This window comes from Cinclus cinclus, chromosome 4 (genome assembly GCF_963662255.1).
Source record: "Cinclus cinclus chromosome 4, bCinCin1.1, whole genome shotgun sequence".
Lineage (NCBI taxonomy): Eukaryota > Metazoa > Chordata > Aves > Passeriformes > Cinclidae > Cinclus > Cinclus cinclus.
Window position 1 is genome coordinate 2,365,310 of NC_085049.1, and position 14,790 is coordinate 2,380,099.

A 14,790-nucleotide genomic window follows, 5' to 3' on the forward strand; every position below is an offset into this window, starting at 1 on the left:
ACATCCACAAGTGTTCTTTACATCCACCTGATGACCTTTAATCCTTTGGCAGTCTTTTCCTTGGGTTTTGTTTTCTATTAAACCTGTTTCTATGTTTCTGTCTGGGTAGGTGCTCTGAAAAGAGCTGATTGCTTATATGGCACCTCATGTATATGTTTTGCAGCCAGCACTCTGTTCCCTATTCAAAATAAGAATATTAGAATAAATCACTACTAGTTTCCTAGTCTGTAAGAAGAGGTAATTACTAAGACTGATATTTCTTTAGTTTAAATTGCTAATGTGTATGAAATTTCAGGAGTGATGTGTGTGACAGTTACTTTTTACCTTTCTAACAATACTATTTGATGTGATTTACTCCATTTTCCTCACAGCAATTACTGGGAGAGCTTTCAGAGGTAACTGAATCACTCTTCTGATATTGAATCTCAGAAATTCCTCTTTTGGACTATGTAGTCATCAAATTCCATAGTGCATGCTTGGTTCTTTTTATAACAGTGAATAGAAGTGATGGGATGATTGTGTGCATGTCCTCAAAAGATCTGGAGTTAAAAAAAGAAGTGTTAACAAAAGAAAAACTTAAATGAGATTCAAATGTGTAATTGGTTTTTGGGCGCTGTTCAGCAAAATGCAAAGTGTATTTTAATGTGGTTGCCTTTGTAAATTTAGAGTTTGAGTGACACTTCCAAATTAATTTTTGTTTTCACTGCAGCAAGTTGTTGTGATGAGGCTTATGATTGCAGTACAACATGTTTTTGCAGCTCCTCCAGTAACATCCATTCAAAGTTGCATGTATTTTTTAGCTTTCTCTCTTTCTGGATTATGATTGTGGCAGTGTGCAGTGGATGCCTTGGTTGGTAACAAATCCTCTCTATCATAAAAAAAGTTCTACATTTTCTTTGTGGTTTTTTTTTTAGAAGGTCAAAGCACACATGCAGGAGGGACATTGTGGGGATAAGAGTCTAGCAATTGGAATTTTTGAACAAGATAAAAGGATGTAAATATTGCAATATTTTAGTAGCTGTGAGATTTTAAAACTCTCTGGCAAGGTTTTGAGTCTGTCACAGGACATCTATATATAATAAACTATGGTATATTTGCTATACACCTAGTGGGGTACTCTCTTTCCACCAAAGGACAAGCTTCATAAATATATTTATTTTGCTTGTTCACCTTTATATTATTCATTTCACTTTCCTTGTCATTTGACAATTAAAAAAACATTTATTTTCTCAATGTTTAAGCAGTGGAATACACAAAAGTCAATCATAATTATTTTTTTAATCTCCCCACATTGTGCAAAGCAGTTAAGATAGATGCCTTTGAACAAAAAAATGTTGACATAAAAACAAATGAACAAGCAGAAATGTTTAATGGGAAATGTTTTGCAGGGGGGTATGTTTGATTTAGTAACTGACTATTGTGGTTTAAGTGAAAAATCATCCAAGGGAAGTAAGGGTCATTTCTCAGGCTTAAGTGATTGGCTAGAGAAGCCAATGGGATAATTTTTTTGCTTTTTGGTTTAAATTGGTGTTGTTGTAATGATTTCCACTCACTGCTAAATGCTTTGTCCAGCAGCTGGACTTCCCTGAGCTGGGGATTCCTGTGCAAAGGCAGTTGCTGACATTTAAGGAAAGTTTGCTTGTTGTCAGGGCAGTGATCTGCTGCTCAAATTCTAGCATATGGCTCCTGCAAATATATCCCTACTTGATCCTCTGTAAAACCCTCTGCCTCCAAGGAAATGGGTAAGGTATTTCAGGAAGGAGCAATGAATCTGGGGAATGCATTCAACTCTCTTCATACCAAAGTAAGCAGACTTCTCATAACTACGAGATGAGGCATTCCTACTGAGCAAACAAACTTTAATATTGAACCTTCAAGCTGTGTTGGTCCAAAATTGTGGAGAGGGAACACTGTTAAACAGAGAGATATGGAGTCTGGGCTGCTTGAAAGAAAGGGGTAGCATAGGTGGCTTATGGATTTGTTTGTCTTTATGATTGCTCTGGGAAAATGCAGGTGTTCTTCTGTAACTAGTGCTGTTCATAAAGGCAAAGAAGAAATTGCTTCCCAAAATTATTCTGGAGACACCTGCTAGTCAGTTATTAGCAGCAAGATAATTTATGTGTTGTTAAAACATTACATGACGTGGGGGAGAAAGAAATAACTGCCCTATTCCAAGAATTGTGAAATCTGGGGCATTTTTTTAAATCAGATTTTTGCCTTAACATAGCTTGTAGTAGTCAACAGCTGAAAAGGCACAGCTAAAGGGATAGGAGGAGCAAGAATCTCTTAAATGCTGTCTGCATCCCAGAAACAAGGTATTGTCCTATCCTCAGTGACATTTATAAGTTAAGTTAAAACAGTAGTTGAGTTTAGGTGTGGCTGGATGCATTCATTTTTCAGGGTTTGTGTTTGTTTTTTTTTAACAATATCTCCAAAATATATATTTTTACACTGTTAAAGTTGAACAAGCCAAAATTTTTGAAAGCTGTTCAAAAGTGTGTGGTAATAGAAGTTAGGGATATAAAAGTAATCTCATTCATAGAATTCATCTTCTTGAAAGAAAGGAAAGAAAGAAAAGGAAAGAAAGAAAAGGAAAGAAAGAAAAGGAAAGAAAGAAAGGAAAGAAAGGAAAGAAAGAAAGAAAGAAAGGAAGAAAGAAAAAAGAAAGAAAGAAAGAGAGAATGAAAGATTGTTTCATTGCTGTGAGTTGGGCAGAGAAGGGAATTCATGCCAAACATTGATGCCAGACCAACTTTTGGTAAATATTGCAGCTATACCTGGCAAGTGAGATGCCTTTGTGGAATAAGTGACACCATTTGGTGCAAAGTCTGGGTTTGTCTGAGGTCTTGCCCTTTAGGAGCAACAGTGGGCAGGACACTCGGGATGGATGGAGATGAGAGATCTCTGAAACCAGGTCCTGGAACTTGTGGTTTATGGCAAAGGGTGTGGGAGAAAGGGCCCTGCTTGGAGCTGCCAGACACAGCTTGGAGCAGGCACCAGAGAGCAGGAGAGCAAGAGTGAGAAGAAGGCTGAGAAAGTGAGAGTAAAGAGCTAAGAGAGAAGGGCAATAGTAAAAGGAAGGGTAAGAGAGCGAAGTTCCCGTTACAATACAGTAAATCTTCTGTGCTGAATATTCCAATTTTCACTGACCAGTCTAATACAGGACACAAATCCTACAGCATTTACACACAGCCCATAAGAATCATTACATTACCACGCTGTGTTACATTTCAAACCCTACAAACTCCTCTGTGGACCCTTCTGCCAGGCTGGCAGGGTCTGCTCTGACCCTGGAGCTGTGTGCAGGCAGAGGGAATTGTTCACTCCAGAGGGGATCACTCTCAGCTGCCCACACTGTTGTTTTCAGCTGTTCAGTAACTGAGGTTTGGTATCTCAGAGATGGCTTTCATTTCAATCTCACTTATAGTTTCCATATTCACAAAATCTTTTGCCAGGCAATCATACGTATAAGGGTTTCTCGTTTTATCTTCCCCAACATTACCCAAATTTTGTCGCCCGATTGAGCCTCTCTGCACCGTTTCAGAAACAAAGGACGGACTATGTGGCGAAACAACCCGAGCCGGTTCCCGCCACCCCCTCGCCGCCCCCCACGCCCGCTCCCGTGCCCGTGGCTGTGCCCTTGCCCCCCAGTGCCCCTGCTCCCATCCCAGTCCCCGTGCCCAAGGCGCCGGTCTCCGTCAGCCGCCAGAGCAGCACCTCCAGCGACAGCGGCAGCAGCGCGGCCCGCGACACCCAGCGGCAGAAGCAGATTCCCGTGGATCGTAAGTTTGCCCTAAGATGTGAGATAAAAGGCCTTGCTCCCCTTTGTGTGTGTTTGGCTTGATCCTGAAGTTCCTTAAGGTTGGGTTTGGGATGAATCTTCGAGGGAAGGTTTGGTTTCAGTGTCACATTTAAAATGGAGGTTTGCTATGGATGTGTGTTCTGAGCCTAGCTGTAATTGCAATAAAGGTAATTAGGGGAAGAACTCTTTGCGCTTGTCCCATCCTAAATCACAGAATCACCAGGTTGGAAGAGACCTTCAAGATCATTGAGACCAACCCATGCCCCAACACCTCTACTAAACCATGGTAGCGAGTGCCACATCCAGTCTTTTTTTAAACACCTCCAGGGATGGTGACTCCCAACACCTCCCTGGGTGGACCATTCCAGTACTTTATCACTCTTCCTGTAAAAAACTCTTTTCTAACATCTAACCTAAATCTCCCGTGTCTGTTGTCTCTAGTCAGTGGTTTTTAACACTGGAAATGCCCATGCTGATATGCTGGCTAATGCACATTTTCCACCTGAAACTGCCCCATCGCAACCTAAATTGCTTTTATAATCAGTTGTGTTGTTTTTGGACTTCAATTTATGATCATCCATATTTCTGGGTCATTTGCACCATTTTGAAACACGTATCGAGGACTTCAAGAGCACGTGCAGGTCTGGCTGATGCACAGGAACCCTGTTGTAATAGTTTGGTGAACCCTGTTGTAATAGTTTGGTGAACCCTGTTGTAATAGTTTTGTAGAGTTATTTTGTGCTCAGGGCCCCCTGGCTTGGTCAAAGCAGCAGCAGCAGCTGTCAGACCGTGGAGCAGCCTTTGGTGTCCTTGTCCCAGGAGGACACAGGAACATATTCCATACCTCTACAGCTGGAAAAAAACTTGGTAATGTGCATTCCAACAATGTGGGGCTGTTGAGAAGTTCTGATTAAGGCCTCCTTGTTAATATGCCAATTGAGGCGTGCTGAGACTGCTACTCTGTGTTGGCTGAAAAGCAGGTAGGGTTAGAAAAGCTCGTTTAGTCAGTAATTTCTGTCCTAAATGCACTTTAGGCAATGTAATTGCTGGGTTTAGAAATAACTGAAACACGCAGGCAAACATCTGCTGCAGCTTTTAAAGAAATAGCTGTAAAAATAATGAGCTTTTTGTAGTTCAAGGGTTGACAGCTTTTTGTATCCTCTGCCTCACTGCCTTACCAGCAAATCCTGCTTCCACCCGAGGTCAGAAACTGGCACTGAGCATAGTCCTTTCTGGGAAAGGGCTTCTTTGTCCCCTGTCCCCAGTGGATGGGAAGTGTGCTTGTGTAGATAATCCTGTTGGTGGAGTCTGTGGTGACATTGCCTGGTGGAGCACAAGCTCCTGCCTAAACTCTGAACTCAGGAAGGCTCTGGGAACTTTTCTGTATATTCACTGTCTGGCTGGGAATTATAAGTGGAGAACAGCCTGGTTGGAGGGACAGGTTTCACTGCTGCTTCCCCAAGAAAGAGTTTGTTACTTAAATAGGTAAACAGTCACAAAAGGTGTGGAAAGTGAGGGTGAATTTCCCGCACACACATACACAAAAATGATAATTTTATTTCTGTGGAAGGACTTTGCTATAGCATGGCTGTGTCCTTGGATCCACAGTGGCCTTCTCTATTTGTCCTAGATGGAAAACGAGAAGAACATCTTGGCTTCAGGCACAGGGCATGTGTGAGGTGTGCAGAGTTACTGTGGAGGCTGTGGGCCACGCACAAGAGATCCTGTTCCCTCCTAGAGCTCTTCTCAAACCCAGTCCATGAACTTAAGGCACCACAAAACCCTCACAGAGCAGATGCCTCTGCAAAGGTGATGGGAAACCTGCTGGCCAAGCACCCACCTGAACCCTGCAGAGAGCAGGGCAGAACCTGCCCCATGCCCAGGGCATCCCGTTTGTTCCTGATAATAAATCTTACAACAGGAAGAATCTCTTACCTAACAGCTAAATATTTGTCTCTTGATACAGTCTTTGTCTGGATTAAGTGTAAGTCTTTCAAAATCTGTGTAAATAGAAGGAAGGTAGCAATGCTCTGTGTCTCTTCCTGCTTGGGAAAATAGAGGGTGCAAGCTTTGATAACACTGCCTGAAGGTTTTCCTCATATAACCCCTGTCAGACCTGCACACATCTCTGAGCTCGTGTCACTGGGCTCCTGATCCACCCTTGGGGTGGGGGAGAGGAGAAAACCCTGCACAGCAGGGCCTGAATGCCTCCAATATTACAGTACAGATACTTTTTCCACTTTCGGCCTGAGGCTATTTTGTAAAAGAAAAAAGGAAATGGTTAAACCAGCAGTTTTGTTCTTTTCGCTGTGGTGATTAAATAAATCATCCTAGAGGCCTGTTTAAGGCTTGTTTTTATTTGTTTAAATGGCTAGAGGTATTCATCCCTGGAGAGGTTTTGAGAGAATAGAAAAAGAAAGTAGAGAAAGCAAAAATGTTTCTATCTTGCACATTTTTTTTCATATTGAAGTAGTGTTGTTTTCATCTGTTCCTATCAGTGTGATGGGAGAAAAGGAATAGGTTTTGCCATCTGAGTGCATTGAGAGGGTGGTGTAGTTACTGTTGTGTATCAAAGAGAGCAGGTTGAATAAAGATCACTAAAAATATCTTGGCAAGGAAATCCTGAGAATTTTTGAGATAATTGAAGTTGTTTGTCAGAGGATTTTTATAGTTGCTCCGAAGTTGTGGCACAGAGAGTTTAACTGTGAAAAATCAGTATTTCTCTGAGCCCAAAAGTTTATTTACACCTGATTGAATTCTACATATTTTTGTGAAGTTATCCATAGAAATTTTTATAGCAATTTTGAACAATTCTCACTGTTCGTTATAATTGATCTTGTTAAAATGACTGAAAAGTGTTTCAGCTTGTTGCCTGCTAATGAACAGCAACTGAACTAAATGTTTCAGACAAAGAGGTTCTGGGGAATAATGCATTCTTATAGTTTTGTTTAAAATGAATAAATAAAGAAGTCTTGCCCAATTCTCGAGCCTCTGGTGAGAACAGCTACCTTCTACCTTTTATTATTATTATTATTCCTTTTTTTAAATGCAGTGTGACAATGATTCTGCTAAGCAGCCACTCCAGGCTTGGAGTGAATTCAAATTTGTCAAAAATGTGCTTGCTACAACAGCTCATTAGATCTAAGTTGATATGTGTCAGCAGCTGGTTTTTTTTTTGTTTTTTTTTTTTTTTTTTTTGCCTACATTACACTAAAAAGTTTAACTTTCAACTTAAAACTGTTTGTGGAAAGCAGTACTTTCCCACAGTGTGAGCAATCTTGCAACCTCCCTCATCTTTTTCTTGTTTTAATTTTTAAACCCTCAGTTCTGTTGGAACAAAAGGCAGACTGTGACATTTGAATTACCCTCCATTTCTATTTTATTCTACAGCTTGGGTGCTGTCACACTGCTCTGTACTCTGTGACATCCAGCTCATCTCTCTTTTCTGGAGTCTTAGCTGAATTTGAAGTATGGGGGTTTTGTTTACTTATTTTTGCTTTGTTTTGCAAAGAGATGATTGGGAATATTGACATATTCCCTGGGGGAAAAGGAGAGTAATAATTCAATCGGATCTAATAAATTAACCTTTTAAAAAAAAATTACAATTTAAGGCGCCATGCAAGAATTGACTTGGCTTTGATAAAGCAACCTTGAGAATAACTCCAGTGAGATCTCTCTCTCTAGGCAGGAAATCCCAGATGGAGGAGGTGCAGGATGAGCTTGTTCACCGGCTCACCATCGGCAGGAATGCTGCCCAGAGGAAATTCCACGTGCCACGGCCCAACATCCCAGTGGTGAACATCACCTACGACTCCTCTCCCGAGGATGTCAAAGCCTGGCTGCAGTCCAAAGGATTCAACCCTGTGTAAGTTCCAGGGCAAATGTACCAGAACTCCTTTACGTTGTTTTCCTGTCAGGAAGTAGGATGTGCTCCGACTGCTTTTTTAAGTCAGGCAGACTCCTCAAAATCAAAAGACATCAGCTGCACTCTTTGAATAATTAATTTGTTTATATTAATTTTTATATATATATCTGTATATTTATCTATATATTTATATTTAATATATATAATCCATATATAATCTATATATCCATATCTATATATAATTTATATATTTATCTTATATATCCATATCTACATCTACATCCATCATATATCTATCTCTATTTCTATATCTCATATATATCTGTCTATATCTAATCTGTATCTATATCTATCTATATCTATCTATATCTAGATCTATATCTATATCTATATCTATATCTATATCTATATCTATATCTATATCTATCTATCTATATCTATATCTATCTATATCTATATCTATATCTATATCTATATCTATCTATATCTATACCTATACCTATCTATATCTATATCTATCTATATCTATATCTATAGCTATATATCTATATCTGTAGCTAATCTATATATATATCATCTATATCTGTATCTATCTACATCTATATCTACATCTACATTTATTTATCATGTCATTATTCATATTGTCATTTATATTTATATTTGTGTTATTCTTTGTATTATTGTTTATATTATTATTATTATTATTAAATTTATATTTGTACCGAATACATATATAAAATATATATGTCAATGTGGTTATAGATCTATAGATCTACAGAATCAATATTATATTTTTTATATATTGATTATATAGGATATAGATACAGCTTATATATATTTTAGCCCCTACCAAAAAAATGTACTTCTATACCCAATTGACTTCAGTAGTCCTGCTGCATAAAGTTTGTTCTGAATTTAGTAGCTCTACCCAAGGAATGTGGGATGAAGACAGCCCATTGCAGTCCCCTGGCCAGTGTGGCTTTGCTGACTGCCTGTTTGCTCCCTTGGTGTGTCCCCAGGACTGTGAACAGCCTCGGTGTGCTGACAGGGGCTCAGCTCTTCTCCCTCAATAAGGAGGAGCTGAGAACTGTTTGCCCAGAAGGATCAAGAGTCTACATCCAAATTACGGTACAGAAATCTGCCTTGGAGGTATGGACAACTCTTCTCTCTCACCTAATTTTGAACCTGTAGAGTTAGATAAATCCTTCTGTGAGGCAGGTGGGTTTTCCTCAGTTCCCGCCACATCGATAAAAATTCTTATTTTGTATTTATTCATTGGAACAGCATTCGTCAAAAACACCAGGTGAGATCTTCCCCACTTCTAAAGGTGTCCAAAAACATTAGAAATAACACTCAAGTTTAAGATGTTTTGTGGTGTAACCAGACTGCAAGAGGACAAAATCAGCCAAAAAAGCTTTGGGGAAAACAATGGGAGAATAAAATGCCCCTATTCCTGTTTCTTGCTTTGTCTGGTGCCTGGACAAATACATACTCCTGACAATTTTGGTGGTGATAAGTGAATTTTGCTTTGTCTTTGTAGAGGAGATTTGAATTATAGGGCATGAGGAATTGGTAGGGTGAGCCCACAGCTGGCCTTTGAGGTCAAACACCAGGGAAAACACCCTGGACACTGTGCTAGCAGAGTTTCTGAGCCTAGGATCAAGTATTGTGTCTCTGTACTTATTGCTCTGCAGCAGTTTGCTTTAATTAAAGAAGTGTTGCCTCTTAAACACCTTAAGCTTGTATCCAGAGCTGTGCTAAGGACAATTCTTGCCAAATTTAAACCAGTAAAATTGGAGATGAACCTACTTTTCTTTTTTTTTTTTTTTTTTTTTTTTAAACTTGCTGTGGCAAGTGGAGAAATTATTTAGATGTGAGATCAACCCAACTGAGAAGTTATATTCTCCACATCCTATTTAGAAGAAAATCTTGAAGTGGTTTAAAATACTTTTCTATCTTCAAGGTGAAACTGTCTCACTTAAATGATTTTAAGCATTAACTACCAAGCATATTTGTAAAGGTGGGCTTATGATGATACATATTTTACACTTTACATGATCAGTGTGGATCAGAGAGCATCATTTTCTAGCACTGTCAAAACTGCTTTATTCCCTTCTTCAAGCCCTATTCTCCTGCTAAAGGAAGGGAGAAATATTTCACCATCACTCTTAACAATTTAACTCACTACAGTCCAGGGTAATCCATCATTTCCTAGAGAAGATATATTTGTATTCTTCAATTTTTTTTGCATGTCAGCCAGCTTCTTTTAGTGTACTGAGATGGAAGTAGCTTTGCAGTGGAATTTGGTCTGAAAAGCAGAGATGCAGTGGATCAGAGGGATCTTTAGGGATCTTTTCCCCTCCGTGCTGTTACTCTGCTTGCCCCAGTTAGGGCTTGCTCTGCAGGAAACTCAGAAGCCCAAACTTGTCTAATAAATGCCCTGCAAGAGTGAATTAACAGCTACTCAGATCCTAACGAGGTCATTTTCTCTTTTTTTTTGTTGTTGTTGTTGGGGGAAAAGGTAATTGAAATGTTTATTTCTGCCTTGGTTATTTGAGGTGGAATTTCAGAATTTATGCAATTCCTGGTGGCTTTAGCCTGTTGTTTGCTGAATTATGTCATCAAAGGAAGTTCCACCATCCTTCCTCTCCCTATAATAGTATAATAGAATGCATTTCAAGCTCATCAGTCAATGTTGCCATCAATGTTATCAGGAAGGCAAATTCTTTCAGCTTGGGCTGCTCAGTTATTCTCAGAAAAAATACTTGTATGATAAAAGATGGTTTTGGGTATCTGCTGATGTTTTTTTGATGCATGATTCAGTAATGGGTGCCGCACTTGTTCTGCACCTGAAACCAAGAGGACAAGGGCAAGATGAATTAAGACAAATAAAGAAGTGTCCTCACTTTCAGAGTCACTTCTAGGCCCCCTGCTTTGCCCTTCCACTCTGGGAGAGGAGAGCAGTGGTATTTTAAGTAGGAGGAGCACTGTACTTAATTTAGAAATTTTTTAACTTTCCGCATTTTAATGGATATAATGGGGTAAATCTATATTAAATGTTATAAAATTAATAGGATGCATTTTCAGAATTCAGAATCAACTGCAGGATATTTCCCTTAACAGTCCTGAACTTTTTAATATAAATGTCAAAAACTGTTTCTGCTTCCTTATTCAGAGGTTATTTTAGAAGCTGGTTTTGAAGTTTTGAAGGTCATGTCATGGCCAGATAGTACAATAGCAGGTATGGTTAATAATCCCCTAGTTTTATTCAAAGTCATGCACACTTTGGGAAATCCTGCTCTACTGAATAGGTGTCCTGGCCTTGCTAATAATTCCATTTATGTTGGAAAAACAATGTTTGCAGCTGGTTCAGAAGACTTGGTTTTCACTATTGAAAGGCGGAGTGAAAGCCTTGTCCTCACAATACTTCACTGCTGCTAACACTGCAATATGGTCCAGTTTCTATGTGCTCGAAATTTGAAATCTGTATTTCTGGGTTGCAAACGCCTCGTGGTGAATTGTGGGAGAGCCTGAGATCGAATCCTTACTTAGATCGTGCCTGTGGAATCCCATGTGCACTGTGAGCTTTGTGTTTACATAAATCTAAACCCGACAAGGATTTATTTTCAGGTTTTTAATTTCTAAATATTATTGCCTCCATTTTTAAGTGTGGAATTCTAACAGACTCATTGAGCTTTAACTCTGTTTTTACCGAAGCCGTGTTTTATGAACCCCCTAAATATCCAACACTTCCAGGGGGAATTAAATGTGGGAATTAAAGATGCTCAGCAGTGCTGAAAGGCAAGCATGTGATTTTAATAGTCTGCAGAATTTTTTTTTTCTGCTATATATTTAAGGATAGTGTAAATGCTTTCCTGTTGGAGCTGCAAGGTGAGTTTGTACAAACAAGTGTCTTTGCAAAATGCTGGCAGAGCAATTTCAGTACCTGTCAAAGCCACAGGTAAACTCTTCTCTTTTGTTCATAGGCTAGCAGTGGGAGCTCAGAACTGCAAGAGATTATGAGAAGACGGCAAGAAAAAATCAGTGCAGCTGCCACAGATTCAGGTGTGGAGTCTTTTGATGAAGGAAGCAGCCACTAAATGTGTTTCATCTTTTCTTTAATTCCATTGTCCGTAGCATTAAACCATCCAGCTTTGCTTTAGGAAGGAGTGAGGGGGAATGTCTTATTGTATTGTAAGTGTAACTAGCCAACATGAAGAAAATTGACTGTAGTACTCACAGAAGTACCTGCTGCTGGCTCCTCATCACGAAAAATGAACAGATGAGAAAAGCAGTGGAGATTCCTGGCAGGTGAAAATGTTGGTACATGATTCATTTACACCCAGAGATGAGTCTTGGCTTTATGGAATTAACATGATGGATAAATTGGAGCATGTCTTTGTTGGCGATTCATCTGAGGGAAGCTGAGCCAGCAATAAAAAAGCATTTGAACCCTTCAGTAATAACAAGATTCTGAATCCCATCTCTTGCTGTAGTGTGTAATTATGTCTTTTTTGGCTCAGTCTTTCTTGTCAGGCATTTGGCTGCAGGATGTTTACTTAAGTTGTGGACTCCAGCAAATGTAGAGGAAATGTTTAGGGAATGAACAGCAGCCCAACATAGACCGAATCTTCCCTGCATCACTCCCAAGATGTTTTATTACTAATGATGCTGTTTATAGCAAAATAATACTCTGTACATTGATTTTATCCATATTTCATTTCGTGCTGAACTATAATATTGCACAAGAAGGAGTAACTAGAAAATAGTAACACAACCCAGCTGAAAGAGGTGATGAGATCTGCTGTAGCCATGCAACAACTCACAGCACATTTTTTTAAAATATTTTTGCGTTTTTTCTGTCTGTAATTTAACACATCAAAAAGAACAGTGTATAATCTAGATATCTCTGTGTGTCGATCCCGGATATCAGTTCTTCCTCATGCAAAAAGCCTTTGTAATTTCCTTAATAAATGTAATCTTTTGGAAATGCGGATTCCTGAAGGCAAAACAGGGGGAAAAAGAAAAGAGAAACATCCCTTCCAGGAAAAGTTATTTTTGGAGATGCAATGATTTTTGTCACAAAATGCTCTGTTTCACATGGTCGTGTGATTTTATATATAATATATGTATTATATATAATATATAATATCACTTAATTTAGACAAATTTAATCATTTAGTTTGATTAAGTTTCATAGTGCCTTTTTCACATGAATCAGCTTAAAGTCTGCAATAAACAGTATATCTTGTCTGTTAAATTGTTGTATCTTTGTGGCTACAAAGACAGTATTGAAATAAGAAAGTAATGATTTTTGCCACTAGTTTGCTTTTCCTCTGTGTACAAAGGAAAAAAAAAAAAGAAATCTATTCATTTTTCACAAAACAAAAAATTAAAATCTTAATAAAGGTGTTAGTGCCATTTATTGTAAATGTTCTCTCAACTACTATTTCTGTGTGGTTGGTTGTGTGTCCATGTATGTTTTTACATTCAATATACATTCTTTATCCCTGTCTGCATAAACATGGCCTTATTCAGAAATGGGTCAAGAAGTGGTAAATCCCAGGACCTGAAGGGATAAGCAGAATCATCTTGGGGTTTAGTTGGTTGGTTTGTGTCTTTTTTCCCGAGTTTCTAAACTACTAATGAATTAGCAACCAAGTTCTCCTCGAGTTGTGTTTACCCTTTAACCTTTGCTGAACTAACTGCTATGATTTCTCTGTTGCAGTCTGTGAAATCTGGAAGGTGTTGAGGCAAATATTTCCTTCTTTGCTGGAATTTCCTTGGTGGTTTAAAGCACTGCAGGGAGCTTCACCCTTATGCTGCTGTGCAGTTTTTGAATTTTCATTTTGTTGGCAGTCGTAAGAAATCAAAAGGAGATCTCACTGGGGGTTCCTCAAATGAAAAGAAAATGTTTTCTTCAAAATATTCCATGGTTTTAACGAAGACAGTAGTTAAATGCAGCGTTTCATTCAAAATGTTTTCTCTAGGATTTGAGCAGCGAGGCTTATTTTTTCAATAGTAATATTTTGGAGGATGTGATATGTCTTTGAGGAGGAAACGAAGCAGTTTTTTAAATACCAAAAATCAGTGCCTTATTAGACGTTTAATAAGAGGGAGTAATTTACTATTTTGCTGCCTTCAATCTGCCTTTTTAAAAGGGTGGAGGGAGGGTGTTTTAGCAGCCTGTGTTCACCCAGCAGTTCTGTGTTTTCAAAGCACAAAACTCCTAACATCAGCAAGGCACTGCTTCCCCTTCTTTAGGCTGCTTATTCCCTTGGGACACCATGGGAGAGCAAACCACTGTGAAACCTCACATTTAATTCAGAATAATTTAATTATTCTAGCCAATAGTGATGGGTGGAGCAGTTTATTTACTATCTAGAAATTCAAATGTTAAACAGGGCTTTGCTCAGACAAACGGTGATCTGTGAGATTTTAAACAAACTTTTATTGCTCCAAAGCATTGAATTTTATAAAAATTGGGTTTTTTTTTTTTGTATTGAGTGGGGTTAGGAAATAAGTGCATATATATCCATGACTGATGTGTGCAGAAATAAATGGTTTATGAAGCAGTATAGATATTGAATCTAAAATGATAATGATAATCTGAAATGTGCAAAGTTCTCAGTGTGCTCATCAGTGTTTGTGAACTTCTCTTGTAACATCAGAATTTTGATAATTTAAGGGAACAAAACAAAAGAATCCATGAATAATAGTAAGATGATAGCAAATAAATAGTAAGATGTAAATTCTTTCTCATTAGGAAACCTATCAGTCACAGAATTTTTATTTTAATGTGGGAGTTGAAGGCATTTTGAGTTTTCAAGGCATAGACAGAAGCAAACTCTAGTGTGAATACACTGTTCAAGCAGGGTATTTCCTCTGGTAAAAGCAACATGATTATGAATGTGAACACAGCTTTCTGGATAAATTACCCAGCTTTTCTACTGTGTTGAGTCTGGTGTCTAAACCAGCCCTGTTTAAGGATTGGTTCTGATGCAACAAAAGTATTTGAGGGAGTACTTTTGAGATCAATCTCCCACCTCTACATAAAAGCACCAACATTATATATGAGAAGTGCAGATGAGAGGGAATCTGTATTGGTTCTGTGTTTAAATAT

General features: G+C 38.6%; 1 protein-coding gene across 3 annotated transcripts in view; it reads left to right on the forward strand.

Moving 5' to 3' along the window:
* Nucleotides 1–11,767, forward strand: part of EPS8 (EGFR pathway substrate 8, signaling adaptor) — a 52,128-nt gene extending 40,361 nt beyond the window's left edge. For all 3 annotated transcript variants that reach the window (XM_062492609.1, XM_062492610.1, XM_062492608.1), the window contains 4 exons: nucleotides 3,545–3,782; nucleotides 7,487–7,667; nucleotides 8,687–8,816; nucleotides 11,654–11,767. In XM_062492609.1, coding sequence (XP_062348593.1) covers nucleotides 3,545–3,782; nucleotides 7,487–7,667; nucleotides 8,687–8,816; nucleotides 11,654–11,767 — 663 coding nt within the window. The remainder of the gene's footprint in view (nucleotides 1–3,544; nucleotides 3,783–7,486; nucleotides 7,668–8,686; nucleotides 8,817–11,653) is intronic.
* Nucleotides 11,768–14,790: the final 3,023 nt, after the last annotated feature.